This window comes from Bos javanicus, chromosome 21 (genome assembly GCF_032452875.1).
Source record: "Bos javanicus breed banteng chromosome 21, ARS-OSU_banteng_1.0, whole genome shotgun sequence".
Classification (NCBI taxonomy): Eukaryota; Metazoa; Chordata; class Mammalia; order Artiodactyla; family Bovidae; genus Bos; species Bos javanicus.
Genome location: NC_083888.1, coordinates 67,582,403 through 67,608,862, shown reverse-complemented (window position 1 = coordinate 67,608,862; position 26,460 = coordinate 67,582,403). Strand labels below are relative to the sequence as shown.

Sequence of the window (26,460 nt, the reverse complement as noted above, 5' to 3'; positions counted from 1 at the left end):
CTCTCCCTGGGTCCCTTGGCGTGTCCAGGACAGGGTCACTGAATGGCCTCCCACCCCAGCTCCCTAGGGCCACAGGCTTGTTTCCCACTAGTCCTCCGTACGCTCTGAAGACACATTTGCGGATACCTGCTCTCTTTTTGTTCCATAAGAATTAGGTTCCGGCTTCATCCCTGCTGCACCTGTAAACTATTTAGCACCGGGGATGATGCCTGTATGTAAATACACGTAAGAACCAAATGTTGCTTTTTTCTTCTTCCTTTTTTTTAACCCCCCAACAATGAGAATTTGACCTTTTAATGAATACAGATCATAAACATTGTATTTTCTGTTCTGCAGATTCGTAACCAGCTCAACCAGGAACAGAATTCAAAGCTGCAGCAGCAGAAGGAGCTCTTGAATAAACGCAACGTGGAGGTGGCCATGATGGACAAGCGGATCAGCGAGCTGCGCGAGCGTCTGTATGGGAAGAAAACTCAGGCACGTGCAAAAGAAAATATTTCTGTGAGATAAAACACTGCAAATGGTTCGTCCTCAGAGTGTACATCTTTGCTGTAAGGCCGCCCTGCTGCCCCCCACTGCCATAGCTGATAGAGCACGAACTGGCCGTAAACCATAAAAAATGTCAGTAGAAGTAAGTTCTTGTTCCCAAAGACAGTTGTTCCTGGAGTGTATCCCAGCCTGTCTGCACCCCAGACTGCTGTTGCTCACCATGCACCCTCCCCAGGCGGCTCTGTCTCCCTCCACTGGGGAGCTTTGGGCCCTGGAGTCACGGTTCAGGCTGTGCGCATAGAGTCCTTGACTTTATGTGCCTGATGCACTTACTGTGAGCTGAGGGCTGCTGTAAGGGTTCTTAGAGGTAACCCATGTGGCAGGGCTTTGTAAATTCTTGAGCAAAGTGCTGTATAAGGGGTTAGTGCTTTTAAAAACTATTTAGTATTTTGACTTTCAAAGGTAATGAATACTCACTGGAAGAAAGTTGAAACAGTATGTGCTAAGTCGCTTCAGTCGTGTCTGACTCTTTACAGCCCTATGGACTATAGCCCACCAGGCTCATCTGTCCGTGGGATTCTCCAGGCAAGAATACCGAAGTGGGTTGCCGTGCCCTCCTCCAGGGAATCTTCCCAACCCAGGGAAGGAACCTGTGTCTCTTACGTCTCTTGCATTAGCAGGCGGGTTCTTTACTGCTGGTGCCACCTGGGAAGCCCCCTAAACAGAACAGCTGAGACAGCATCCTGCTGTCCTCCTCATTCTCCAGCGATGATACTTGTTAATGGTGCCAGTCTTTTGCTTAATATAGACAGAAAAGTATTCAATTTTTAATTGAAAATGGAATTGTAGGAATTACATCATAGCTCAGTTGGTAAAGAATCCGCCTGCAATGCAGGATACCCTGGTTCAATTCCTGGGTTGGGAAGATCCCATGGAGAAGGGATAGGCTACCCACTCCAGTGTTCTTGGGCTTCCCTTGTGGCTCAGCTGGTAAAGAATCCGCCTGCAATGTAGGAAACCTGGGTTCGATCCCTGGGTCAGGAAGACCCCCTGGAGAAGGCAAAGGCTACCTACTCCAGTATTCCGGCCTGGAGAATTCCATGCACGGTATAGTCCATGGAATCGCAGAGTTGGACACTACTGAGGCACTTTCACTTTCATTTACATCATTTATACTGTTCTGTGGCTAGTCTTTTTCTGTTTAACTGTAACACGGGTGTATTTCCGATCAGCACTTTACTCCTTGTATAACTTCTGGTGGTTCTCTATATCCCAGGGCCCGTGTTCACGTTTCCAGCCCTGTTGTCAGTAGAGCTCCCCGAGTCTTGCTGTTGCTCCCAGCACTTCATGAGTGTGTGTATCACAGGGAACGTATGGGAGGATGGCCACCGCTGTGTGTGGCGTCTGGCTGGCTCTGTGTTCCCCCAGTGGTGCTGCGGGCTCCGGGGGAGCAGGGCCTCAGTGCAGAGCTGACCGGCCGCGCCCCTCAGCAGTGGAAGGGGAGTGGGCGGCCCGGCAGCTGGGATGGTGCCCCAGGAGCCCCTCGTCCTCACTGTGAGCTGCTCTGGTGGTGGACCAGCATCCTCGGGGCAGCTCAGGAGGCGAGGGCTGGGCGCCAGGGGCTCCCTGGGTGGGGTGGGGGAGGTGGCCCAGAGGAGGACGGGTGCGGGGGGCCTCATGTGCAGTGGTCTCAGCTGAAGAGGCTCTTGGCTACATATCTGCACTGTTTTCTTTTAACCAGGGTGCCTAGAGGTCAGTGGTTCTCTGTGTAATGCCCTGGTTGCAGGTAACGGTTCCCTTCTCCCAGAGACCATGGGGAGGAGGCGTGCCCTCTCCCAGAGACCATGAGGAGGAGGCGTGCCCTTGCCCCAGAGACCATGGGGAGGAGGCGTGCCCTTGCCCCAGAGACCATGGGGAGGAGGCGTGCCCTCGCCCAGAGACCATGGGGAGGAGGCGTGCCCTCGCCCCACACCTGATCACGTTTCGGTCTTACTGATGGTGGGGCAGTCCTCTGTGCAGCCTGTGTGGAGCTCGGTCAGTCAGTCACCTCACTGTCAGGAGCTGTTGAGGCAGGCGTGGAGGCTGGCACACCCCAGCTCTGTGCACCCGGCCTACGGCCTGAAGAACCCAGGGAGTTGCTGGTGTTGCAGCCTAGGTCTGAGGCTGTCTGCGACAAAACTCCCTCTGCCTCCAAGGAGGCAGTCTTTTCCTCTAGGGCCTTCAACTGATGGGGTGTCCCAACCACATTATGGAGGGCAATCTGCTTTAGTCACAGTCTGTTGATTTAAATGTTAAAAACACCATCACAGCCGCGCCACGTTGATGGGTAAAATTAACCATTCCAAATGGCTATACAGACATTACTGCTTATTGAACCTGATGTGTCAGGGCATCTTCCTGAAGAGGCTGGTGCTCCTGCAGAGATGTGTCTCCAACCCAAAGGTTTTTGGCACCTTTGAGCAGCTGTCAAAATCATGGACCCTGGGACTTCCCTGGTGGTCCAGTGGTTAGGACTCCACACTCCCAGTGCAGGGGGCCCGGGTCTGATCCCTGGTCAGGGAACTAGATCCCGCATGCCACAAGTAAAGACCCACATGCAGCAACGAAAATAAATACTACTTTTTTTTTTAAAATCATGGACCGTTTCTCCAGAGTGACACATGCTCACGCATGCAGACTTTTGCAAACAGTTGGGGGAAAGGCATGCATGTCTCACTTCCAGCCTGTCTGGGGAACTCTGAGGGTCCATGTCTCCCCGTCAGATCTCTGGTCTGCATGCTCTTGTGGCGGGGCAGTGTCACAGGACCAGTGTCCTTGCTGAGATGGGCAGAGCTGCCTTCAGGGAGCTGCTCAGAGTCTTGCCCGTCCAGACCCTGTCGCTGTGTCTTGCATGTCTCTTTCAGTCCTTGGGACAGCCCTTCCCCCAGCTTTTCAGACAGGGCTGCAGAGGCTCAGAAACGCTCAGTCACTTGCCCATGGCAGCACAGTGACTAAGTGGGAGGGGCCAGGCCCAGAGCTCAGGCTTTGACGGGGCCTCTCTGCCTGCCCAGGTGAGGGGGTCCCCAGGGGTTGCTCTGTCTCCGCTCCGCTCACACCCAGGTCGGTGTTATCAAGGCATCACCCACACAGGACTTGGCCAGGGCCCTTTCCGGAGGTCTCACCCTTTCTAGGCACTGGGCTCCCAGGCTGGTGGAGCTTCCTACATGTGGCTGTTGACGTGTGGGTCGGGTCTGAGCCGTCCGTCACACTAGGCTGACAGTTCTCCTGACTCTTTCTCTCCTCCATGTTGCAGCTGAGCCGTGTGAACGGCACATCGTCGCCTCAGTCGCCCCTGAGCGCGCCTGGCAGGGTGGCGGCGGTAGGGCCGTACATCCAGGTGCCCAGCACCGGCAGCTGCCCTGCCCCCGGAGACCCGGCGAAGCCCCAGTCCCTCACCGTCGCCTCGAGTGCTGCCCATGGAAGGTCCAAATCCGGTGAGTGGCCCTGGCCCTCTTCTGGGGAGAGCAGGGAGGCAGGGAGGAGAACCAGGGGGCAGAGGTCTCAGAGGGGCCCACCTCGCACTCCAGCCCTGGTGAAGTGTCCCCCAAGGCACGTCACCGTCTCGGGCAGCTTTCAGGGAGCTGTGCGCCACCACGGTAACGACAGTCCTGAAACCAGAGCAGGCCCTTTTTTGGACTCACCATCCTTACTCTGGTTTCTGAAAACAGCTTAGTTAAGACCTGGGTCTCTCCCACCACAGGTTTTCTTTCCCTTGAGGGCACTTGGTGGCCAGCAGGGGCGCCTCCCTGCAGCTGGGCTGCTCGTCCTGACCCAGCTGCCTCCCCAGGGGCAGAGCTCTGTGGCTCAGGGGTCCCCAACCTCAGGGCCATGGGCCGGGACTTCCTGTCAGGTCAGCGGTGGCATGAGATTAGAAACAAGTGCACAGTCAGCATAAGGCACGTGAATCATCCCTAAGTCATCCCTCGCCTCCTGGTCCGTGGAAACATTGTCTTCCACAAACCGGTCCCTGGTGCCGCCAAGGTTGCGGATCACTGCTGTAGCTGCTCTGCCTTCTCCACCAAAACGGGCTCTGTCCATCAGAAAGTCCACAGACCATCCCTTTGGCCCTCACCACCCTGAGTTGGCGGTGTGACCGGACTCAGGTCTCTGGCTCCGTGTGGTGCATAACCTCCCTGAGGACATGGGGTCCCTGCAGCACCCCGGCTTCCCAGCCGAGCACAGCCCTGGTCTCCATGGGGAGTCCACACTCCTTTCTCAGAGGAAGACAGCACATCAAGAGGCCACGTGTGACCCTGACGCATACGGTGCCGATGCCGGGCAGTAAGACGCCATGGCAGGGGCCGCCCGTCACGGGGGTCTCAGCGCAGGTGCAGCTGCCGCTCGCCACTTGTGATGGCAGGACCGCCGGCTGGGCTTCACGGGTGGCGGTCGGTTTGTCTGTGCACTGCTGGTCGCTTGCCTGGCACCTGGTCTGAGTGGCCACGCCACTCGAGGACCTGGGGCTTGCCCTGACCCCGGCAGGATGAGGCGTCCCCAGCCCTCCTGGGCCACATGCTCTGGCACAGGTCCCTTCGTGGCCGTGTCTCAGAAGCCACATGGCACACGTAATCTGCATGAAACTTGACGTGCTACTTTCATCGATAAGCTGTTTTTATCATTTGACCCACCTGATGGTGGGAGTAGATGATCATCGGGTCCGATGGCAGGTAATTAGCACAGCCAGGTCCTGCTCAGCTTAAACGTTGCCAGCCCGCCTGAGCTGCCGGTGGCTCGCAGTTCCCTCCTCTTCATGGGTGTGTGCTGGTCTGCCTGGCCGGAGCCACCAGGAGGAGCCCCCCACGGGGCCGGGAGGCCGTGTCCCCAGGGTTCGGCCGCAGCCCTGCCCCCTCTGTGCTGCAGAGTGAGTGGGCACGGGGGCCCCGTGCCAGCCCACAGCCCGGGTGGAGAGCCTTAGTGAGAAGGCTCCTGGAAGACTCTAATATGCCCTCGGCTGTCCTTCTGGTTCCGTGTCGCACAGATGGCCGTGGTCAACCCAGAGCGACCCGCTTGTGGACAGTGTCACACCTCGACGCCGGGCCTGGCCGCGGCCCATCGCAGTGCCCCGCGAGCCCGTTTGCAAAGCGTATGTTGGCCGGCAGGCCCTCTGGGGAGCTCTGGTAACGCTGCCAAATCCGCAGTTCTTCCAAACTGACAAAGGCTGCTCCCCGCTCAGACCCGACCAGAGGCCGCCGCACGGGGCTGGTCCCCACCTCCTGGGCAGGAGTGGCGTCCAGGCTGGGCCGGAACCCAGACCCCCTTAGGAGGGGCCTGGCAGGTGTCGGCCAAAGGGCTGTTCTGGTTTTGCTTTTACAGAATGAAGGTGATTTTCTGAGTTCATCATGAGGCTTTTAGTTTTCGCTTCATGCAGGAATCTCCCATCACACTTGGAGATGGTTGACCGTTGCTAACAAGAATAAATGGGTCTTTCTTCTGCACCTCCTGCCTCATGCTGAAGAAAGAGAAGTTCTAGTCCCTCGCCAGTGCCTCTGTGCCTGATGTCCACGGACTCTCCTGTGGGCCTGGCGCCTCGGGAGCGGCTGGCAGCCGCGTTTCCCGTGACCTTAGCGGGGCCAGCCGCCCCTCCCGAGTCAGCTCTGCTTGTCGCCCCATAGCCCGGGGTTTGCCCTCAGCGCATCCTGTTAGACTGCATGTCTGTGGCCCACATGGCCCAGCCTGAGAGCGCCCAGGGGCGCAAGAGCGTGCACACCTGTGGACGGGGAGCGGCCTGACCTGCAGCGAGCAAAGGGGTGGCTTGGCCTGAGGCCTGGGAGAGCTCGCCAGGGCTGGTAGCTGGGCTGGGCTGAGCAGGGAGGCAGTGGGCTGCAGCCACAGGCAGACTCTGCCTCGGAGGTGCCGCTGCCCGGCGCCCTCAGGCCCTCTCCAGGCCGTGCGAGCCCGTGCCTCCCCCTCACCAGGCGCGGTACGAGCTGCAGCAGAGCAGCTGTCCGGGACGGCGGTTGCCCAGCCGCCCCTCAGCCACCCCCGCTGTGCTGGCAGGTGGCAGGAGGGCCTGGACAGTGCCCCGGGCGTCCCTTTTCCCCTCCAGTCCAGCCCCTGCCACTCCCTGAGAGCTGGCCTCTCCCACCGGGGGATGCTTCTGCACCCTTTCTCAGTTTGGAAAACGCTGTTAAACAGTGTGCCTCCTCAGTGGCTTTCCTAAGAACCTGGGTTCACTGGCTTTCTCATCACCGCAGCAGATTGCAGCCTGCTACTGCAATCACTGGGAATTGTACCGCTCTCCTGTGATCATGAATTATTTTCAGAGGATGGAAATTTCTAACAGACTAAAGTCAAATTTTTCTTCTAATCCCGGAAGCAGTACAAGTCAAACCTATTACGAAGTCAAAAGATAAATCTTTTTTATTGCTGTGTGTAACTGTATTTGTAAACAGTGTTTGAAAACCCAGTGCCAACGCTTGTTTTGCTCATTGGTGTGGATGTAATGGGTTTGACCTGTATTCCAATGGGAGCTGAGAATGTTTCTCCAGCCCTCTGGCCCCTCGCCGGGGTTGGCGCATCCGTGTGCTTGGTCGATGAGTCTCTGCACACGTGAGAGCCACGTGGGTGCTGGCGCGGCCCCTCGGCAGAGGCTGCCCTCAGCAGCTGCCCGCGTAGGTGCTGGCAATGCCCCTTGGCAGAGGTTGCCCTCGGCAGCTGCCCACATGGCTCCATCAGACTGTAGTGTCTCAGAGGTGATTTTTTTGCTTCTGGCAGAGGGTTATTCTTACATTGGTTCAACTAATTTCAAGAAAAATTTTACTTAAATTCTATGTTCTTTTCAAGCCAATGATGGAAACTGGCCGACCTTAAAACAGAATTCTAGCTCTTCGGTGAGACCGCCGCAGATGGCCGGCGTGGACTGGAAGGACGCGAGTGCTGAGGGGCCACTCAAGCAGGGGGCCGTCTCTAGCCAGCCCGTGTCCCTGTCAGCCCTGAGTGCCCCGGAGAAGCTGGTAGGCCATCCGTCTTTGTCCAGAACACAAACAAGCCCGTAGCTGACCACACCCCTCTTCAGCCTTCGTCTTCATCTAAGGGGTAGGAGGTGTCGTGAGGCAAATTAATCCTGTTAGTGTCCATGTCGTACCAAAGTCCGAAGGAGTTCACGGCCCTGAGCACGTGGGCTGGGCGTGCGTGGGAGGCCAGTGGTCAGGATCGTCCCCCTGTTGTGTGACCCTGCGGCGTGCCCACACCTGCTCACGGGCCCCTTGGAGGGAGGACAGTCCTACTTTGTACTCCTGACGGGGGGTGGAAACATGCTGAGCTTGTCAGAAACTGACTCTGTTCCTCTCTAACGTCTTGATTTAGGGCATGGAGATCGGCAAAGTGCCACCCCCCCTGCCTGGTGTCAGCAAGCCGCTGCCCCCGAGCTATGGGACATACCCAAGTCCTGCCCCTGTGGGCCCGGGCTCGACCAACTCCCTGGAGAGGAGGAAGGAGGGCAGCTTGCCCAGGCCCAGCGCAGGCCTTCCCAGTCGGCAGAAGCCCGCCCCGCTGCCCCCTGCGGGTGGCCCGCACCAGCCAGGCTCCTCGCAGCAGATTCAGCAGAGGATTTCTGTGCCCCCGAGTCCCACATACCCGCCGGCAGGGCTGCCTGCCTTTCCAGCCGGAGACGGCAAACCTGAACTCCCGCTGACTGTGGCCATTAGGCCCTTCCTGGCTGATAAAGGGTCGAGGCCACAGTCCCCCAGGAAAGGACCCCAGACGGTGAATTCCAGTTCCATATACTCCATGTACCTCCAGCAAGCCACCCCACCTAAGAATTACCAGCCAGCAGCACACAGCACCGTGAATAAGTCGGTTAAAGCAGGTATGCTGGGCGTGTACTCCTTCTGGGGCTGGGAAATCCTATTTCAGAAAATGCCAGTCTGTACCCTGAGTTCCGGGCCATAGGCTGTTCAGGGTTAGACTTGATTCCTAGTGACATGTGGCTGTGGGCGTCTGTGTGAGCGGGAGATAAAGATGACATACACAGAGCGGTTCTGCCGGTAGACCCCCGCTCCCTGACTTCCCATCTGAGCGCCCGCCTGCCCACATTACTCAGGAAATCCAGGCCATAGAAGGCTGACATCTCAGAATTTGCCCTTTTTTCTCCTGCTTTGTAGTGACTTGTGCAGGACTTAGCTGGGAGCTGGTGTCCTGGGGGTCTGCCTGGACCTGATCCCCTGGCCGCCTAGCAGTCGCCGAACCAGGCCCCTGGGGGTGATATGAGGGAAGGGTTTTGCTGCTTTGGGGTCCTCTCGCAGAGCCCACAGGGACATAGAGCCCTGGTTTGGGTGCAGGGAAGTCCACCCCAGTCTCCTGGGGAGGCAGGTGTGAGAACGGAGCTCCTGCGTGTGGAGGCTGATGGTGGTTCCTCCTGGGCGGCAGGATCTGGGCCTCAGCGCTGTCTGGGGTCTCCTCAGAGTTCTCCCGTGTGGGCTGCAGGTTCCAGAATCTAGTTTGAGAATCTCCAGGCTCCCCAGGGGGGCCCAGGTGGAAATGCCAGCCCTGACCTGCGGCAGGCTCTGGCCTTGGGGGCGAGGAGCACCAGGGCCCTAGGGGCCCTTTCTTCCTGAGGCGGCCTGTGGTCTTGGCCATGTGGCGCAGCCCCAGGGTCATGTGGCTCTCCTTGGCTAGCAAACAGCGAGTGCCTCTTTACTGTGGGTAGGCTGCTTTGCAGCCTGTTTCTTTTTTGCATCTGAAAAAGCCCTGATTCCGTACACAGAATCAAGTAGAGAGTCCCCCTCCCCAGGGAGGAGTTCGCGGTTCCCGTGGCTTTCCTGCGGCCTCTGGCAGGTGCTGAGCGCTGGGCTTGTCTCCCCAGTGTACGGGAAGCCGGTTCTGCCGTCTGGCTCCACGTCCCCGTCCCCGCTGCCCTTCCTGCACGGCTCGCTGGCCCCGGGTGCCACGCAGCCCCCGCCTCCTGGGGAGAGCGCCGAGAAGGAGCCGGAGCCCGAGAGCCCCGCGCCGCCCGGGGACGGGGCCGTGGAGAGCCTGCCGCGGCCGCTCAGCCCCACCAAGCTGACGCCCATCGTGCACTCACCGCTGCGCTACCAGAGCGACGCCGACCTGGAGGCCCTGCGCAGGAAGCTGGCCAATGCGCCGCGGCCCCTGAAGAAGCGCAGCTCCATCACAGAGCCCGAGGGCCCTGGTGGGCCCAACATCCAGAAGCTGCTGTACCAGCGCTTCAACACGCTGGCTGGCGGCATGGAGGGTGCCCCCTTCTACCAGCCCAGCCCCTCGCAGGACTTCCTGGGCTCCTTGGCTGATGTGGACAATGGGAACACCACTGCCAACGGGAACCTGGGCGAGGCTGGCCCCACCCCGCTCCCCGCCCCACTCCCCGCCGAGCCCGCCCCCGCCTCTGACGCCAACGACAACCGGCTCCCTTCCCCTGAACCCGAGGGCCTGCTCTGTCCCCCAAACACCCACCAGACGGCTGAGCCGGCCGAGGATGACAACAACAACGTGGCCACGGCCCCGTCCACCGAGCAGGCCCCCAGCCCTGGGGCTGAGGCCCCCTCTCCAGGGGAGGAGCAGGCGCCCCCAGCCTTGCCGCTGTCTGTGGCCTCTACGGTGGGTGTCACCCTAGACCAGGGCACCGGCTTCCTGGTCAGCCAGCCAGAGCTTGTCAGGGACACACCTGGGTCGGGTGGTGCCGGACAGTGGAGCCAGCCTGGCCCCGGGGACCCAAGGGTTCCTGAGGAAGGGGGGCATCGCTGGGATCAGGGCAGTCCGCTAGGGGAGGAGACCCTACTAAACAGAGCGCTGGGGGCAGAGCGGTGCCGGAGGAGCAGAGGGAGGTGGGAGCCTCTTGCCCTGAGCCCCTTGGCAGGGCAGGGGCAATTCAGCTCCGAGGTTCCCCTCGCTGCCTCCCTCAGACACCTGCAGGGACAGCCGGGCCCCCGAGGCAGAGCCGCCCCTGAGAGCCAGGCGCAGGCTGGTCTGCAGTGCCCCCTTCTTGCTCGCTGGGGCTGCAGGCAGAGGCTCTGCGGGTGGAGTTCCGCCTCGGGCTCTAGGACCCCTCCTGCCTCCTCCGCTCCGCTCCCAGCCTGCTTGCGTGGGGTCGCTTTGAAATCCAAAGCACACTTTCTCCCCATAGAGCAAGCGGACCAACCTGAAGAAGCCCAACTCGGAGCGGACGGGGCACGGCTTGCGGGTCCGCTTCAACCCGCTGGCGCTGCTCCTGGATGCGTCTCTGGAGGGGGAGTTCGACCTGGTGCAAAGGGTCATCTACGAGGTGAGTGCGTGCCTGTGTGGGGCAGCGGCCCTGGCGGCGCCTGGCGGGGCTCACGCGCCATGTCCCGTGTCGTAGGTGGAGGACCCCAGCAAGCCCAACGACGAGGGCATCACCCCCCTGCACAACGCCGTCTGTGCCGGCCACCACCACATCGTGCGGTTCCTGCTGGACTTTGGGGTCAACGTGAACGCTGCCGACAGTGACGGCTGGTGAGGCCCCGGGGTGGGTGGGGGCAGAGGAGGAAAGGAGACAAGACGGCCGCACCCGGGCCGCGCCTCCTCCCCGCCACCTCTCTTCTCATTGGTTTTGCCAAAGGCTCCGCTGTGATCATGCCTGTCACACGGCTGACCACGGAACCATTTGTTCTCAAGCGGCCAGAAAGCCTGTGTGGAGGGACCCGTGCCGTTGACTGTGAGCCTCAGGCCGCAGTCTGTGCCGCCGCCTGTGAACATCTATTTCTTTATATTGTGGTAACGTACAGCCGTTACCATCACAGCTGCTGTGAGGGCCATGTCCACGGTGTGAGGGCATGTTCACGTCACACCACGAACAGGCAGTTTACAGGTTGCTTCTCGGTCCGCTCACCACCCAGCCTTTTGAGGTGTGGGTGTGGTGTGTTGGGGGCGGTGTGTGTGTATGTACAGTCTGTGTGTCCGTTGTAAAAGTGGGCGTAGAATCAGGTCCCTGCAAAGGCAGCAACACAGCAGCTGGCTGGGTGGTGAGCGCGTGCCCTGCAGGCCGCCCGGGACCTGGGCCGCAGGCAGGATGTGAGGCTGCCCTGTGCCCCCCCAGGACGCCCCTGCACTGCGCCGCCTCTTGCAACAGCGTCCACCTCTGCAAGCAGCTGGTGGAGAGTGGCGCCGCCATCTTCGCCTCCACCATCAGCGACATCGAGACGGCTGCGGACAAGTGCGAGGAGATGGAGGAGGGCTATATCCAGTGCTCCCAGTTTCTATACGGTAGGGGGCGTGGGCACGTGCCCTCGGGTGCCGTTCCTGGGCCGCGGTGGGCACGCACCATGCCACTGCCTGGGCCAAGAGAAGCCCTGAGTTCACCCTTGGGGAAGCCCAGTCTGTCTCCGGGGAACAGAGGTCACTACGGCCCTTGGGCTCATCCCTGAAGACCTGTCACATTCTCATGGTCAGGATTCCATGCTGAGTTGCTCAAAACAAAGTCTTCCCCTCTCTGCCAGATGTTCTCTGTGCAGAGGAGGGGGACAGGGCGGCCAGGATGCCCTGGGCACGCAGCAGCCTGGAGCGAGGCCTCGAGGGTGGCGTCCCGGGTGGTCTCAGTCCCCACTCCGTGGACAGTGACGCACAGCAGGGCAGTGCCCCAGGCCCAGCCCCCAGGACAGGCTGTGCGGGGGGCGGGGGACGCCTGTGCCGGGAGGCGGCAGCCTGTCGCTCTGGTGGAGCGTGCTTCCCGCCCCCGAGCGGCACACAGGTCTTCAGTCATGGGCTTGTGAGTTCTAAGTTTCACCCTAAGAAACACCACCTTTTTTTCTCCCTGGAGAAGAGCACAGTGACCCACTCCAGTGTTCTTGCCTGGAGAATCCCGTGGACAGAGGAGGCTGGTGGGCCAAGTTACTTAGGGTTGCAGAGTCGGACACGACTGAAGCAACTTAGCATGAACGCACCTTTGCTTCTGGACGTGAAGCTTCTGCCGCGGGCCTCTTCCTGGGACATGGAAGGGACTGGTGGCGTTATTCTGGGGGCCGCAGCCGGCCCAGCCTCTAAGCGCTCCGCTGCAGCCCCAGCGGGATGCCCGAGGCCCGTGGCATCTCCGAGCCTGGTGCGGGCCCTCAGCAGCCTGCCCTGCAGACCTGACTGTCGGCTCTCCTGTCCCAGGCGTGCAGGAGAAGCTGGGCGTGATGAACAAAGGCGTGGTGTATGCCCTGTGGGCCTATGAGGCCCAGAACAGCGACGAGCTGACCTTCCGCGAAGGGGATGCGCTCACCATTCTGCGGCGCAAGGACGAGGTCGAGACCGACTGGTGGTGGGCTCGCCTCGGGGACCGGGAGGGCTACGTGCCCAGGAACCTGCTAGGGGTAAGGCCGCGCTGGGGCCCTCCTACTGCTCAGACCCCGGGGGCAAGACTGCCTTTCTCCAGGCTTCCTGGAAGCCGCGGGGAGTGGGGCGGGTCGGGGGGCATCTGCTCTGGGGGAGGCCTGTGGGGAGGCTGGAGCCCCTCGATGAGGGCTGCTCACAGCGTGTTCTGCTCCCGGGGCCCGCAGGCTGCGCCCTCTGCACCGATGGCCCCTCAGGCCCTGGGCCTCCCTCTGCTCTCTGCTCCGCGCCCAGTGGGCTGGCAGCTGCTCTCGTCCTGCAGTCACTGGACACCGGTCCCGAGTGCCCTGAAAGAAAAAGGCACAGGGCCTCTGGGCGTTAGTAGGGTGTCTCCAGAGGGGGGTGGCCTCTGAGCGTCAGCCTGGCCTCGGCACAGGGCCCCTGCCCAGCGGTTGTCCCCTCGTCCTAAGCCCTGTCCATTGCCTCCCAGTTGTATCCACGGATCAAACCCCGACAGCGGACGCTGGCCTAAGCGTCCCCTACAGCACCGCACAGGCTCGCCGGCAGCGGGGAGCACTCAGGCTGACTTGGCTATCTCCCGGAAGTGGACGCTGGACGCAGCTTCAGGGGCTCCCGCAGCAGACCGTTTCCATGGTGTGAGGGCCCCCGGGTGAGGGTCTGCCCTCGGCTCAGAGAGAGGCCTTCACCTCCAAGGAGACTGAATTTTGCCAATTACTGTAAATCCAAATAAATACCCAGCTTTCTAAACCACCACCCTTGTTGCCAATAAGAAGCCCTGTCGTTGACCCCCGATTGGTTGCCAATGAAGACGATGCTCTTATGGACGTGGGCCCCAAGGCCCCCTCACCCCAGTATTGCCCCAGCCCCCCGAGAGAGCCTGCCAGCTGTGAGGCGCGCCCCTCGCTGGAGCCCCGCCCTCCTGTCCACCGGAAGTCAGAAGCCTGGTGCCATCCTCGCCTGCGTTTCTTCTCTCATCACCAAAGGAGCCCGTGTGGAGGTCTGTCTAGCGGGGTGTCTGAGGTGTGGGCTCCTTTCCCATTCCAGGCCTCGGTCTAGGTCACCAACAGGCCACAGGCACAAGGAACCTTAGGACCAGGTGACACCACCGGGTCAGAAGTTCAACACGGCACCGCCTTCCTGCGGCCTCCCGCTGCCCCAGTGCCCGTGCCCCTCCCGGCGCTGTGAAGGCCCGGGCAGGGGGCGGGTGGATGGGGCCAGACTCCCCAGTCCCTCTGCCCCGGTTCCAGACTTACAGTGAGGCGCTTTCCCGAGATTTGAACTGTACGTACAGGCTTTTATATACCAAAAGTATTTTTTGACTAAACCACTCGAAACTATCAAAACCATGTTGGAAACGTTTTTTTTTCTCATTAAAGTCCAGGCCCTGAGCTTTATTTTCCATGTACGAGTCTCGTGTGTAATTTACGTATGGACATGTGTAGATCTTGGAGCACCGATTGTACAGTGTGCTCACGAGCAAGGCGCACCCGCGGGCAGCCTGTGCTGAGGCCGTGTACGCACGCAATAAACACTGTCTCCCACGGGCGGCTTCGAGTCTTTGTTCTGGAGCCGGAGCTGAGCTGAGTGGGAAGCTCGGGTTGTCTGGACACACAGAGGCAAGGCCTGACCCTTACTTTCAAAATAAGTTTTAATCGTAAGCTTTATATACAAATTGTTGTACAGTTATTGTAAAGTGAAATAGTAAGTGAAAAGTACAAAATACAAAGCATGCTCCTTCCCCAGTGAAGCATCCGGGTTGGTTTGTGGCCCTGGGTTAGTGGCACGCCGAGCGGGCAGTGCAGGAAGCACACCAGTACACATAAGGCCAGGGGACCACTGCCTGGGTCACGGCTGTGGAAGGACCGGTGAGCATCAGGGGACCAGAACCTTCTAGTAAACATGGGCACTCATAAAAACAAGGCAGAGAGTATTAGCAGTAGTGTAGTTCAGCCTCCCCCGCAGTTAGGTATCAAGTGTCAGACAAGTTCTAAAGCGCGAATGGTCTGGAGCGTTAACCAATCGTGTGCATATCGCACTAGGCAGGCTCCGAGGGCTTGGCTGCGTCTCCAGCACTTGTAGGGTTAGTCGTGCCTGTGCGCCCACGAGCAGGTGCTGCTGCCCCAAGCGGACCGTCCAGCCCGTGTGGCGTTACTGGTCCCGAGACTCGTAGAGGAGCTTGGCCGCCTGCAAGGTGACCAGAAAGAGGCGTGTGCCTGGCTGAGGCGGGCAGAGGCACCTCGGCGGGGCGGGGGCGGGAGAGCGCGGAGCAGCAGGTACCTTATGCATGGCCGCCAGCCATGCCGTCGCCTGCCTCCTGCTGCCGTCGGCGTCCTCGCCGGCTGTCAGCGTCAGCTGCGTCAGCCCCTCCGCCCCCGGGGTCGTGTACTGCAGGGTCATGCCTATGGCCCTCGCGTTGCCTCCTGGAGTGGGAACAAGGTAAGGATGCCCCAAGTGGCCTTGAGCACCAGGGTGCCAGCTGCCCCAAAGCAGTGGCCCGGGCGCCCTCTCCCTGACTCTGGTGCTGGCCTCACAGCTGGCCTCTCGGTGGGGCCTGTGTCAGGGCGGTGGCTGCCTGGTGGCCGACCCTGAGCTCACAGGGTGGACAGGGGCCCGGGTCAAACATTTGCGCCCCATGGATGAGACCCTGCACGAGACTACACCCGCCTGTCGTGCTGGCCTCACACCCACCCCACCGCCGAGCACCAGAGTCAAAGCGGAGGAGCCACGCCACCGCAGGACACGAGCTCCTGGAAGGCTGTCTTTGGGGGGTGACTGCGCGACAACCGCCTAGCGCCAGTCCCTGCAGCTCAGAACCCAGCCCGAAGTGCCAAGCCTGCAAGGCTTTTTTCACAAGCCGCGGTCCCAGCTGTGTCAGCCGGCTTACCCCGGCCTGGGCTCTCTGAAGGGGCGCCACCCCGCCACCCACACCCCCGCTCTGGGGCAGCCCACTGCGTTCTGCCCACCACCTGCTCCTGGAAGGGGTCTTTCCTGATTCCTGTGACTGTTGTTGCATTTTGAGAGCCTGTGGCCGGCAGGGCTGAACCGACGTTCATCCCGACCCTCGACAGAAAGTGGGCAACCCTGCTGTGGACAGCGCAGGCGCGGGGACCCTCCCTGCCCTCCACCGCCCCCCGCACCTCCGCTCCGGAACACGGTTCTGAGCACTGATGGTTCCAAGAAACCGGGCAGAGCAGGGGTCCCTGCGCTCCCGGAGCCGCCACAAGGGGGCGCGGCGCCAGCAGCCCCGGCCCCGCCCCCCGCCCCCCGGCCCCGCCCCCCGAAGCGGCCGCAAGCCGGAGCAGGGCTCCCCGTCAGGAGAGAACAGCCGAGCCCAGGGGACAGACGGCTTCACGGTTTGGCCGCCTCAGGTCTCACAGGGAGCCCCCCTCCCCGCCCCGCAGACACGCTGACCTTCGGCGGCGGGCCGGCTGGCGGGGAGGCTGGTGTGAGAGAGAGTGTCTTTACGGCAGGCAGGCAGGCAGGCAGGCAGGAGAGGACAGCAAGGCCGGTCAGAAATCAGAGAGAGGGCTCGGGTCAGCCTCCGCGCTCGGACCCGAGGCCCAGGAGGGACTTCAGGGGAGAGGGTGGAGCTCCCCGAGGAGGGCCGTCTCCGCAGACCCTGGGGGGCGGCGGCGATGGGGGCCCCGCCGCAGGCTCTGGGGAACCGGGTGATGCCAGCCCGAGAGACGGGAAGGAAGAGCGCGGAGTGCACGTCCAGGGAACCTCCTCTCCGCCTCACACGCCCGCGAGTGGAGCCCCGGAGCCCCCCGGCCCGCGGCGCCTACCTCCGGGAGGGAGACCCTCCGTGAGCATCTGCACGGCGGCGATGCGCGCCACCTCCACCTCGCGGTGACCGTCCCCGTCCCCGTCCCCGTCCAGAAGCAGGAACCTGCGGCAGACAGAGGCGTCCGTGCCACGGCCCTCCGAGGCTCCGGGCGCCCAGTGCCAGGGGAGAAGCACCCGCCCTCACCTCTGGTTGCTGGAAAGACGGCAGACCATCGTGTCCGGCTTCTCGGAGTTCTCGAAAGTCACGAGGAAGGTGGCTCCTGCGGAGGGGAGCAGACGTGAGCACGCGGTAGCCCCCCCCCGCGCCGCCCCCTCCAGGCCAGGGACACGCAGAGAAGACAGAAGGGGGCGAGGCGGCGGCGGGAAGGGCGTGACGGGGTCGGGGTGCAATGCCGGAGGCCAGAAGCGTCGCCTGGGGCTCCCCCGGGCCGGGTCGCAGGGCGCTGACCTGCCCCCAGGGGACCCCCAGAGCAGCCCGGCCAGGACGGCCTGCGGGCCGGGGGTTGGGGAGAGGGCTGCCAGGTCCTGGGGGCTCCGCCCGCCCGGAGCCCCGGGGCGGCTGGGACCACACCCGGCGGAGTCCCACCCACCGACCCCGCCCGCCCGGCGCTCACCGCTCAGCAGCAGCTTGAGCTGCCGGTCGTAGAAGTCGGCCTCGCGCCGCGACACCGGCGCGCACCCGGCGCACTGCCGCACGGGGTCCACGAAGCACATGCGCCGCAGCGCCACCTTCTGGCCGCAGCACTTGTCGCAGAAGCACTTCCCGCACCGGCGGCAGTGGTGCTGGGGACGCGGGCACGGGCGTGAGCACCCCGCAGACCGCAGGCACCAGCGGCCACCGCGATGCCTCGAGGGGCCCCGCCCCCACACCGCACCTGGGCCGCCCTCCTGCCCCGCCCAGCTCACCTTCCTGGTGAGAAAGTCAAACTTGGTGTCACACTGCATGCACCTCGGGCACTAGGAGACAAGGGGACAGGGGTCAGGCCGCGCGGCCTGCTCCTCCAGGAGCCCCCCCGGCCGCCAGCACCCAGGCTCGGCCAGGAGACACCGCAGCTGGGGCAGCGGTCAGCCGGCAGAGGTGGGGCCAGGCCCGGCCGCCCGGGGCTCCGGGGGGTGGGGGGAGCCTGGGACAGTGCTCCCAGCACCGGCCAGGGCCCAGCCTGGAGACGGCCACGTCGCCACCCAGCCACAACCACAGGAGCGCCCAGACCTGTCAGCTGACCGTGGGGACGGGCTGTCCCCACGTGGCGAGGCCCGGCCTGCGTGGTGGGAAAGCGGCTCACTGCAAAGATGGGGGATGTGAAATGCCGCCGCGGGTCAGGGGGCCAGGCGTCCTGACCGTGTGACTGTCGACTAACCCGCCCGCCCCCAGTCAGTCCTGGCCAGCAGGGCCAACCCCTCCGCCCTGCCCTGAGCGTCCTCTGCCGGCTTCACTCGGGGCAGCCAGAACCCAGGCAGGCTCTGCTCTGGCTCCCAAGACAGGCCGGGACCTTGACACCCTCCCCCTCCCCGCAAGCCCAACTCAGCCTAAAGCCGAGGCCAGTGCCCTTCTCCAGGGGAGGGTGGTGGGCAAGGCCAGTCTGCAGATGCCCCCTGCCGCAGACCGCCACGGCACTGCACTGAACAGCCATCTAAGCTTTAAGTGATCCATGACTGATGTTTTCTTGTTTTCTCTCTGTTTTTCAGCGGCTTTCCTGCCCTGGGACACAGGGCCTGGCCCTCCAGAATCACCCGCAGGGTCTGCCCGCCTCGGGCAGGAGCTGGCGGATCCCAGGGCTGCTGCCCCCACCAGCCCCACCACTGCCTCTCCCTGTCACTTCTGGAACTTTCCGTGTTTGGCACTCAGGTCTCCACCTGGGGCAGGGCCTCTGTGTGCCACACTCTTCTGTGACCTCACACATCTGCCGCAGAGTCTGCGGGATGAGGGTGCAGTCGTGGAGGCTGACCCAGCTCCCCCTTGCCGGGAGGCTCACATCTGAGCAACTGAGAGACCAAGTTCTAAACTAAGACCACAGCAGAAGGTAAAATACAATCCCTGAAAAATATTAGTAAGCTAGACTTTTTGTATTAATCTAAATAAACCAATGAGATTATTCAGAAAACAGATTTTTAAACAAGGTAATTTTCCTAGGGATTATATAAGAGAAAAGAAGCTTTTAAAATTATGAAGAGAATGATTTGATATGAAAATAAAATTAAATAAAGAAATAAGAGTAGCGGATGAAGACGTTAGAGTCAAGAGTTCATACCTGGTCTGAGACCAGCTACACCGAAAGGAGATGCCAGCCCAGGCCCGGGCCCGGCACTGTGCCCTGAGCAGCTGACTGGACCCAGAGGAGAGGCCCCGGGGTAGGAGACCGCCATCCGGGAGACAGTCCAGAAACCAGGGACCAGCAGCCTGCCCCCCGCCCCCCGCGAGGCCAAAGGCCCCGGAGACGCCTGCCCCTGAGGCCACACACACCAGGCCTGTCCCCATGGCACCCCTGGGGCGGGCGGGGGCTGATCTCAGAGGAGACATACAGGTGTGCACACACAGACACACGTGCACGGGTGTGCGGCCCCTGCCAGATCCTCCCGGGCTGCCCCTTCCCCAGGTCAATAACGAGCCGCCAGCCACCTTCAGGGCCCCTGCGCTGCCCCCCAGGGCTCTCACCCCACAGACGGGGGAGGGAGCTGGTGGTAAGGCGAGGGGTCTCCACAGATGCCCACGAGAGGACGGGGTGGGGGTAGCGGGGGGAGGTGGTCAGGGGTCAGAGCCAGGCAGCCCTGACCCGACCCCTCGCTGCTCCAGGGAGCCAGCAGCTGACTGGCGCCCACCCTGCACATGCAGGAGACTTCTGACGATGCCGGGGGTTAAGTGAGGCGACAAGGGATGATAAAGGAAGAAACCAGAAAGGTCCACAGGAAGCCGGGCCGGAACAAAGGAGGCCTTCGGAAACTGTGGGGCACCCCTTGGCAGCCCAGCGCAGAGGCCCTGGAGGACTGCTCGGAGACAGCGGTCTCTGCCGACCAGCTGCCCTGGGAGCCCTGGGAGTGCTCAGGTGGCTCCTTCAAAGTACCACAGAAGACAGACTGGAGAGATTAAAGGAATGTTTCAAGAGAAGCGACTAGAAAGGATGGAGCTTTAGGACAGCCGCCCGCCCTCCCTCTGAGGCTGGAGCGACAGGGGACCGCCGCCCACGCTGTCCTCCCAGACGCCAGGCTCCCACGTAAGAGCTTCTCAGACTCCTCGAGAAGTAAATCATAAAGGTAAGTTTCAAAGTTACACGTATTAACACATCTTTGTTGAAAAGCAACCATTTTTAAAGAGTAAAAAAACTCCTATAAATATAAAATAAATCCATGTCAAAGATTTAACTCAATTAACTGAGGGAAGCACTGAAATATTAAAAAGACAAGCTCACAGGGAAATCTGAGGAGCAGACCCACAGCAGCCCCAGGGACGAGGTGAGTCTGACAACACGGTTTAAGGGGGGTGCTGAGGAGAGGAGGGACGGGCGCCTCCCACGACTGCCACCTCCCAGGACGGGCCTCGCCTCTCCTGCAGAACCTGGGCGCGGACGCCTCCCGAAGGAGCGCCCCACCGGCCACGGGAGCCGTGGGCAGCTCCTGAGCGAGCGGGCAGGCCTGTGGGGCCTGGCCCCCCCCCACCACGAGGGATCCACCTGGGATCCCAGAGGCCAGAGACAGGGACCCCTCAGGCAGTGTTCTCGGAAAGCGTCCTGCAAAGAGCGCCCTCCTCACGTGCCCTGGAGGAGATGCACAGACACCCCAGCCACCCTCCACAAGCCAGACAGGGGCTGCAGGCAGGACCCACGGACCTGCTGGTCCCCTCACTGACCGAAACGACGTGCGCATGAGCCTCACTTGATGCAACGTTCATTAGTCTCTCCTTCCTTCAGGCCCTTGAACTCTGACCCACCTCTTAGCCTGAGACAGTCCAGGGGTGATGCGCCCGAACTGCTCTCAGATCACACCAGCTGCCCCCTGCCTGCCCCTCCCACCCTGCTCCCCAAAGCCTGGGCTGCGCCCCCCATGGAGAAGCCCCTGCTGTCTGCCCCTGGACAGCCTGTGGATCCCCTGGTCGGAACCACCCCACAATGACCCTCTGAAACATAATCTCTCCCCACCCAAGTCCAACTTTGCTTCTTGTTTGACACCCCGTGGCCCCCATTTGCCCCTGCAGAGCATCTGATGTCAAGACTACTATATCTGCTCAGACCACCGCACAGCTGCACTCGTCTCACACGCTAGCAAAGCAACGCTCAAAATCCTCCAAGCCAGGCTTCAACAGCACGTGAACGTGAACTTCCAGATGTTCCCGATGGATTTAGAAAAGGCAGAGGAACCAGGGATCAAATTGCCAACATCCACTGGATCATAGAAAAAGCAAGAGAGTTCCAGAAAAACACCTACTTCTGCTTTATTGACTATGCCAAAGCCTTTGACTGTGTGGATCACAACGAACTGTGGAAAATTCTGAAAGAGATGGGAATACCAGACCACCTGACCTGCCTCCTGAGAAATCTGTATGCAGGTCAGGAAGCAACGGTTAGAACCGGACACGGAACAATGGACTGGTTCCAAATCGGGAAAGGAGTACATCAAGGCTGTATATTGTCATCCTGCTTATTTAACTTACATGCAGAGTACATCATGCGAAATGCCAGGTTGGATGAAGCACAAGCTGGAATCCAGATTGCCAGGAGAAATTATCAATAGCCTCAGATATGCAGATGACACCACCCTAATGGCAGAAAGCGAAGAGGAACTAAAGAGCCTCTTGATGAAAGTGAAAGAGGAGAGTGAAAAAGTTGGCTTAAAGCTCAACCTTCAGAAAACGAAGATCATGGCATCTGATCCCATCATTTCATGGCAAATAGATGAGGAAACAGTGTCAGATTTTATTTTCTGGGCTCCAAAATCACTGCAGATGGTGACTGCAGCCATGAAATTAAAAGATGCTTGCTCCTTGGCAGAAAAGCTATGACAAATCTAGACAGCATATTAAAAAACAGAGACATTACTTTGGCAATAAAGGTCCGTCTAGTCAAGGCTATGGTTTTTCCAGTGGTCATGTACGGATGTGAGAGTTGGACTGTGAAGAAAGCTGAGCACCAAAGAATTGATGCTTTTGAACTGTGGTGTTGGAGAAGACTCTTGAGAGTCTCTTGGACTGCAAGGAGATCCAACCAGTCCATCCTAAAGGAAATCAGTCCTGAATATTCATTGGAAGGACTGATGCTGAAGCTGAAACTCCAATTCTGTGGCCACCTGATGCGAAGAGCTGACTCATTTGAAAAGACCCTGATGCTGGGAGGGATTGAAGGCAAGAAGAGAAGGGGACGACAGAGGATGAGATGGTTGGATGGCATCACTGATTCAATGGACATGAGTTTGAGCAAACTCCGGGAGTTGGTGATGGACAGGGAGGCCTGGCATGCTGCAGTCCACAGAGTCACAAAGAGTTGGACATGACTGAGCTACTGAACTGAACTGACATCAAAACAATAGCACAGAGCCACCGTCGCCGTTGTTACACCCAAGACGGCAGGAAAGGGCGCGTGCGCACGGGTCACAGCAGTCTCCGACGGCTGCACACCCACTCTCCTTGCTGGGGGACACGTGGATACAGTCACACGAGGCTCGAGCTAGGCCCAGGCCTCCTGCCACTCCCCCATGTCCCCCCACTGCCCCCCCAACCTCACAAGCTCTTGGAGGCACACAGAAAAGCGAGTCCGTTATTTCCGGGGGCAGGAACCCCTCTGAGAAGCCAAGAGTCACAGATAACGCACACCCCCAAGTTCTCCAGCATCTGTAAGGGATGTCCCCATGGGCCCGAGGTACCAAGGTGGCACAGGGCCGAGCACCAAGTCAACAGTCGACAGACCCCAAGGAACGATGGGTGCCGGACGGTTCCATACCATGACCAGACACTCGTCCCCACGCAGCCGAGTGGAGGCGGGTGAAGCGGGGACGGCATGTCCCCCCCATGCTCTCCCTACACCCTCTCCCTGCCTGTTCCAAACCACACACACACTGGGATCGTGGCCCCGAAGCACAGGGTGAGCTGGGCACTGCTGAACCGGGAGGGCAGCAGGGGAACCCCCACCTCCCCCAAGCCACCCCAGGTCAGATAGAAGCCAGCCTCCATCCGACTCTCCCAGCCCGAGCTGCCCGACCCCAGCCAGCTCTCCTCCAGTACACTCCCCTCGGTCACTGCAAACGCGCCCCTGCCCGGTACATGTCCACATGCACTTCCTCAAACTCGGGTCAGGGCCACTGGGAGGCCTCCTCCCCTCCTCAGAGCTCCCTCCGCCTTCTTTGGCTGCTGAGACGGCAAACTGGGGTGTGTTTCTGGAAAGCACGAGAAACTTCCACTGGGGAGGGAGCGCCGAGGGGGACAGCACCTCTGCCTGACTCCTCCACCTTTCCCGGGAGCCCGCAGACCCCAGTCCGGGCCCCCACGCCCCACTGCTCAGAGAGGACACCCGAGGCAGCAAGGGGGTCGTTTCAGGAAAGAACAAAGGGCCCCGAAGACGGACAGAGGGGCCCCAGAGCGAACTGAAGAGCCAAAGTGCAGGGCATCCAGGCGGCTTCCACTCACACACGGTCCTTGCTGTGAGCATTTCACGGGGATCAGTCGGGGGAAGAAATGTCTAAAATGGCCCTGGGGACAACACCAGAAAAGGCTGACACGCTGGCCTGGGCTGAGGGGGTGGAGGTGCTGTGGGCCCCGCGACTGGCCCGTCCTGGCTCCGCCCCCCACGATGGAGACGATTCGATCGGCTGGACCTCAGCCCCTTCACCTGCCGCCTCCCAGGCCAGGCGGTGCTGCTGTGACTTCCCTCTGAGCCGTAATGACACCTGCCAGGTTCCCTCACCGATTCAGTTAAACGAGCTCCCGGACACGTGCTGGCTTAGAGAATGAGAGCTGTGATGTTCCCTTTTTCTTTCTTTAACCACCTTTCAACGGCACTAACCAAGGGCACCGTGTGAGGAAAAGTACATTCCGCGAGTTCAGAGACCGCAAGCACCCGGAGGAGAAACGCAGAAACGGAAGAGCACAACTGGGGCGACAAGAGGCCCGAGAGGAGGGGCCGACGGGGCCAGCCCAGCCCAGTGACCCCCGCGGCCCCCGCCCAGCGCCCTGCCCTCTTGGAGCACCGCGGGCTGGGCTCGCTGACCAGGGGGCGGAGGGAATGAACCCTCCCCTCCCAGCGGGCCAACCGCCCCTCCCTAGCTTCTGAGCTCTCCGGTGCCTGGAAAACACCCGATCGCATTCCTCCCGTACCTCCCCACCCTTCCCTGCGGAAAACTTGCCACCGCGATTCCCGGGGCAGGGAGGAAAAGCGGTCAGCTAGAACACGAGGGGCTGTAACTTAAAGTTTGTTTCCAAAGCGTGGTCTTTTCCCGTCTCTTAGACGCTCGAGATTGACAGGAACGCGCCAGGCTTCTCCGCCAGCCTTCGCACAGCTGAGAGCCACTGGCTTACGGGATCCGGTCCAAACTCCTGAGCGCAGCACACAAGGGCACAGAGGTGCCGCCCCGCCCCGCCGGGAGCAGGTGCGACTCCCCAGGCAGGACGCCCTGCAGACGCCGCGCCTGGAGACGCTCGCTCACACCCAGCACCCCCCAGCACCGCAGGCCACGGCGAGGGCCCTGCCCGAGGGCCGATCGCAGAGAAACGCTGCCCTCCCCACGTCCCCGCGCGGGGAGGGGGAGCCAACTGTCAGAAAAGTTCCAGCCCAGCAGCTCGACCGCGGGAGGCGGCCGGTCCACAGACGACGGCGCAGGGGGCAGGGACCGGGCGGAATCACGGAGGGATGTCGGGGTGGGGGGGCCGCGCACCCGCGAAAAGGGCCAGGCGGAGCGCCCGGGCGGGGGTGGAGCCGGGGATCCGCCAGGGAGCTCCGCCGGGGCCGGGGGCGCGGGGAGCCGAGGGCGGGGCGCCCCGCCCGGGGAGGTTGGGCGGGCCCGGGGAGCCGGCGCGGACGCCAGGAGGGCCGGGGTAGCGGCCGGGGTCCCGGGACTGGCGGGCGGCCGCGACCTACCTCCTTGTCCGGGACCCACGGCGGCTCCTCCAGGCCGAAGGGGCTGCCGTAGGCGCGGTGCTCAGGCACCATGCGCAGGCCGCTGGGGGAGCGCACCAGCTTCTTGGCGTCGCGGCGCGCGGCCACCTCGGAGGACATGACGCCGCCTGAGCGCTCGCCCGCCGCCCGCTGCCCGTCGCCCGCTGCCCGCCGCCAGCTGCCCGGCCCGAGCCCCACGGGAGCCCCGCCCCGACCCGCCAGCATGGCTGACAGCGTTCGCGTCCAGTCGCCACGCCAGGCCCAGAGCGCGGACCAATCGGCGCCAGGGATCCGCCCCGCCGCCGCGTGCTCCAATCGACGCAAGGTCGCCTCCCCCGCCCCCCTGCGGCCGGCCACCAATGGTCAGCGAGGACCCTCCCAAGCACGCCCCACCCCGTCGGGGCGACTGAGACTTCGGATTGGCCAGTCAGTCGGCGACGTGGGCTCCGCTTCTCTTCTGATTGGCGCATCCGGCGCGGGACGCCCTGCGCTCATTGGAGGAGGAGGCAGGGGTGGGGCGGCGCGAAGGAGCGTGAGGAGCGCGGGCGAGGTGAGGACGCCGGTGGCCACTGCGGTCCCGAGCGGCCGGAGTCCCGGGTGGCTTTGGGCGTAGAGACCGCTGGGGCGCGGGCAGGGCCCGGCTGGGCGCCCGCGCGGCCCTGCTGCTGGGATTCGCGGTGGGGGCCGGCCGGCGCCTCCCCAGAGCCCCGATCGGCGGTGCGCAGCCGCGGACGGGCAGGCGGGACCGCGGAGCCAGGGCCCCCGCGAGTCCCGGGGGTGGGAGAGGGCCGGGCGGATGCCGGGCAGGGCTGGGACGGAGGGCCTCGGTCCCGGGGCGGTGAGCCCGCGCAGCTGCAGAGCCTGCTCAGGCTGTGCGTCCGCGCCGGGGCCGCGGGGTGGGGCGCGGAGGGTGGGGTCGGGCTCAGAGCGTGCCAGGTGGGAAGCGCAGGTGTGCGTGGGTGGCGGGGCGCGGCTGCAGCGTCCCCTGGTCTGTCAGGACGGCCCAGGCGGGGGCCTGCTGGACACGCAGGCCCGGGGGACTGGGGATGAGTGCTCAAAGCCGCAGGGGCTGAAAAGAGGAGAGGTCCCCAGAGGAGCAAGAGGGTCCTGCGGAGGGAGCGGGGCCAGAAGTCCAGGCTGGCCGGCTCTGGAGAAACCACAGTGCTGGCCTAGGCAGGGGAGGACCTGTGTGGCCGCCCACAGGGTCCGGTGACAGCTCCCTACAGTAGCGCTGGGATGAAGGCGTACTCATTGGCGTCCTTTCTGGGAGGAGAGCAGGAAAAGAAAGGAAACGTCTTGAGGGAGCTGGACACCCTCAGGCGGGTCAGCCTCTGGATGACCGAGTTCTGCGGTCCAAACAGTTCCCTTTGGAGTTGTTAACAGATGGGCAGTGCAAACGCGGGGTCAGGGGCTTAGAGCCCAGGCCTGGACCTGCATACCAGGCCACCCACTTGCTGACTGTGTGACCTGAAGCTTGTTGCTTAACCGTTCTGTGCTTCTGTTTTCTTGCCAGCAATACAAGGGTTGTAATACTTCTGGTGTGATGTTCGTACCTGTCACACAGTTGGATTGTTTGGTAAATGTCAGCCCTCAACCTTTCATGATTTTAGAGCAACAGCCTGGAGCTGTGTGTATTGATCCTTTGCCTGAAATCAGAGGAGTAACAGTTTCAGTTTGTGGGGATTCGGCCAGCTGCCTCCCCCAGGGTTCCCCCACCGCACCCAACCCCCTCCGGTGCTGGGCCGAGGGAGAGGCGCTTAGTGCGTCAGTTCAGAAAGATCTTCCCTCCTCCCATTGAGTCCTCAGTGTGAATCAATTAAAGCCGCCA

At 61.7% G+C, this 26,460-nt stretch overlaps 2 protein-coding genes across 14 annotated transcripts in view; one reads left to right on the top strand and one right to left on the bottom strand.

Moving 5' to 3' along the window:
- Window positions 1-14,175, top strand: part of PPP1R13B (protein phosphatase 1 regulatory subunit 13B) — an 83,753-nt gene extending 69,578 nt beyond the window's left edge. For 6 of the 8 annotated variants that reach the window (XM_061395479.1, XM_061395481.1, XM_061395480.1 and 3 more), the window contains exons 8-18: window positions 337-477; window positions 3,782-3,962; window positions 5,507-5,611; window positions 7,312-7,481; window positions 7,834-8,335; window positions 9,332-10,083; window positions 10,610-10,747; window positions 10,823-10,956; window positions 11,540-11,706; window positions 12,595-12,794; window positions 13,244-14,175. In XM_061395479.1, the coding sequence (XP_061251463.1) occupies window positions 337-477; window positions 3,782-3,962; window positions 5,507-5,611; window positions 7,312-7,481; window positions 7,834-8,335; window positions 9,332-10,083; window positions 10,610-10,747; window positions 10,823-10,956; window positions 11,540-11,706; window positions 12,595-12,794; window positions 13,244-13,285 (2,532 nt within the window). In that variant the 3' untranslated portion in view covers window positions 13,286-14,175. The remainder of the gene's footprint in view (window positions 1-336; window positions 478-3,781; window positions 3,963-5,506; window positions 5,612-7,311; window positions 7,482-7,833; window positions 8,336-9,331; window positions 10,084-10,609; window positions 10,748-10,822; window positions 10,957-11,539; window positions 11,707-12,594; window positions 12,795-13,243) is intronic. The other 2 variants (XM_061395484.1, XM_061395483.1) reach the window with 1 other exon arrangement.
- Window positions 14,176-14,404: 229 nt separating this feature from the next.
- Window positions 14,405-24,834, bottom strand: ZFYVE21 (zinc finger FYVE-type containing 21). Of its 6 annotated transcripts, none has more exons than XM_061395502.1 (8): window positions 24,615-24,834; window positions 17,467-17,517; window positions 17,175-17,343; window positions 16,745-16,820; window positions 16,560-16,663; window positions 16,186-16,233; window positions 15,052-15,194; window positions 14,405-14,958 (listed from the first exon to the last, which is right to left on the bottom strand). In XM_061395502.1, the coding sequence occupies exons 1-8, from the start codon at window positions 24,750-24,752 to the stop codon at window positions 14,923-14,925; spliced, it is 765 nt and encodes a 254-aa protein (XP_061251486.1). In that variant the 5' UTR covers window positions 24,753-24,834; the 3' UTR covers window positions 14,405-14,922. The 6 variants fall into 6 exon arrangements, with proteins under 6 accessions (XP_061251486.1, XP_061251490.1, XP_061251492.1 ...); XM_061395506.1 differs by lacking the exon at window positions 24,615-24,834 and adding an exon at window positions 24,010-24,439; XM_061395508.1 differs by lacking the exon at window positions 24,615-24,834 and adding an exon at window positions 23,445-23,995.
- Window positions 24,835-26,460: the final 1,626 nt, after the last annotated feature.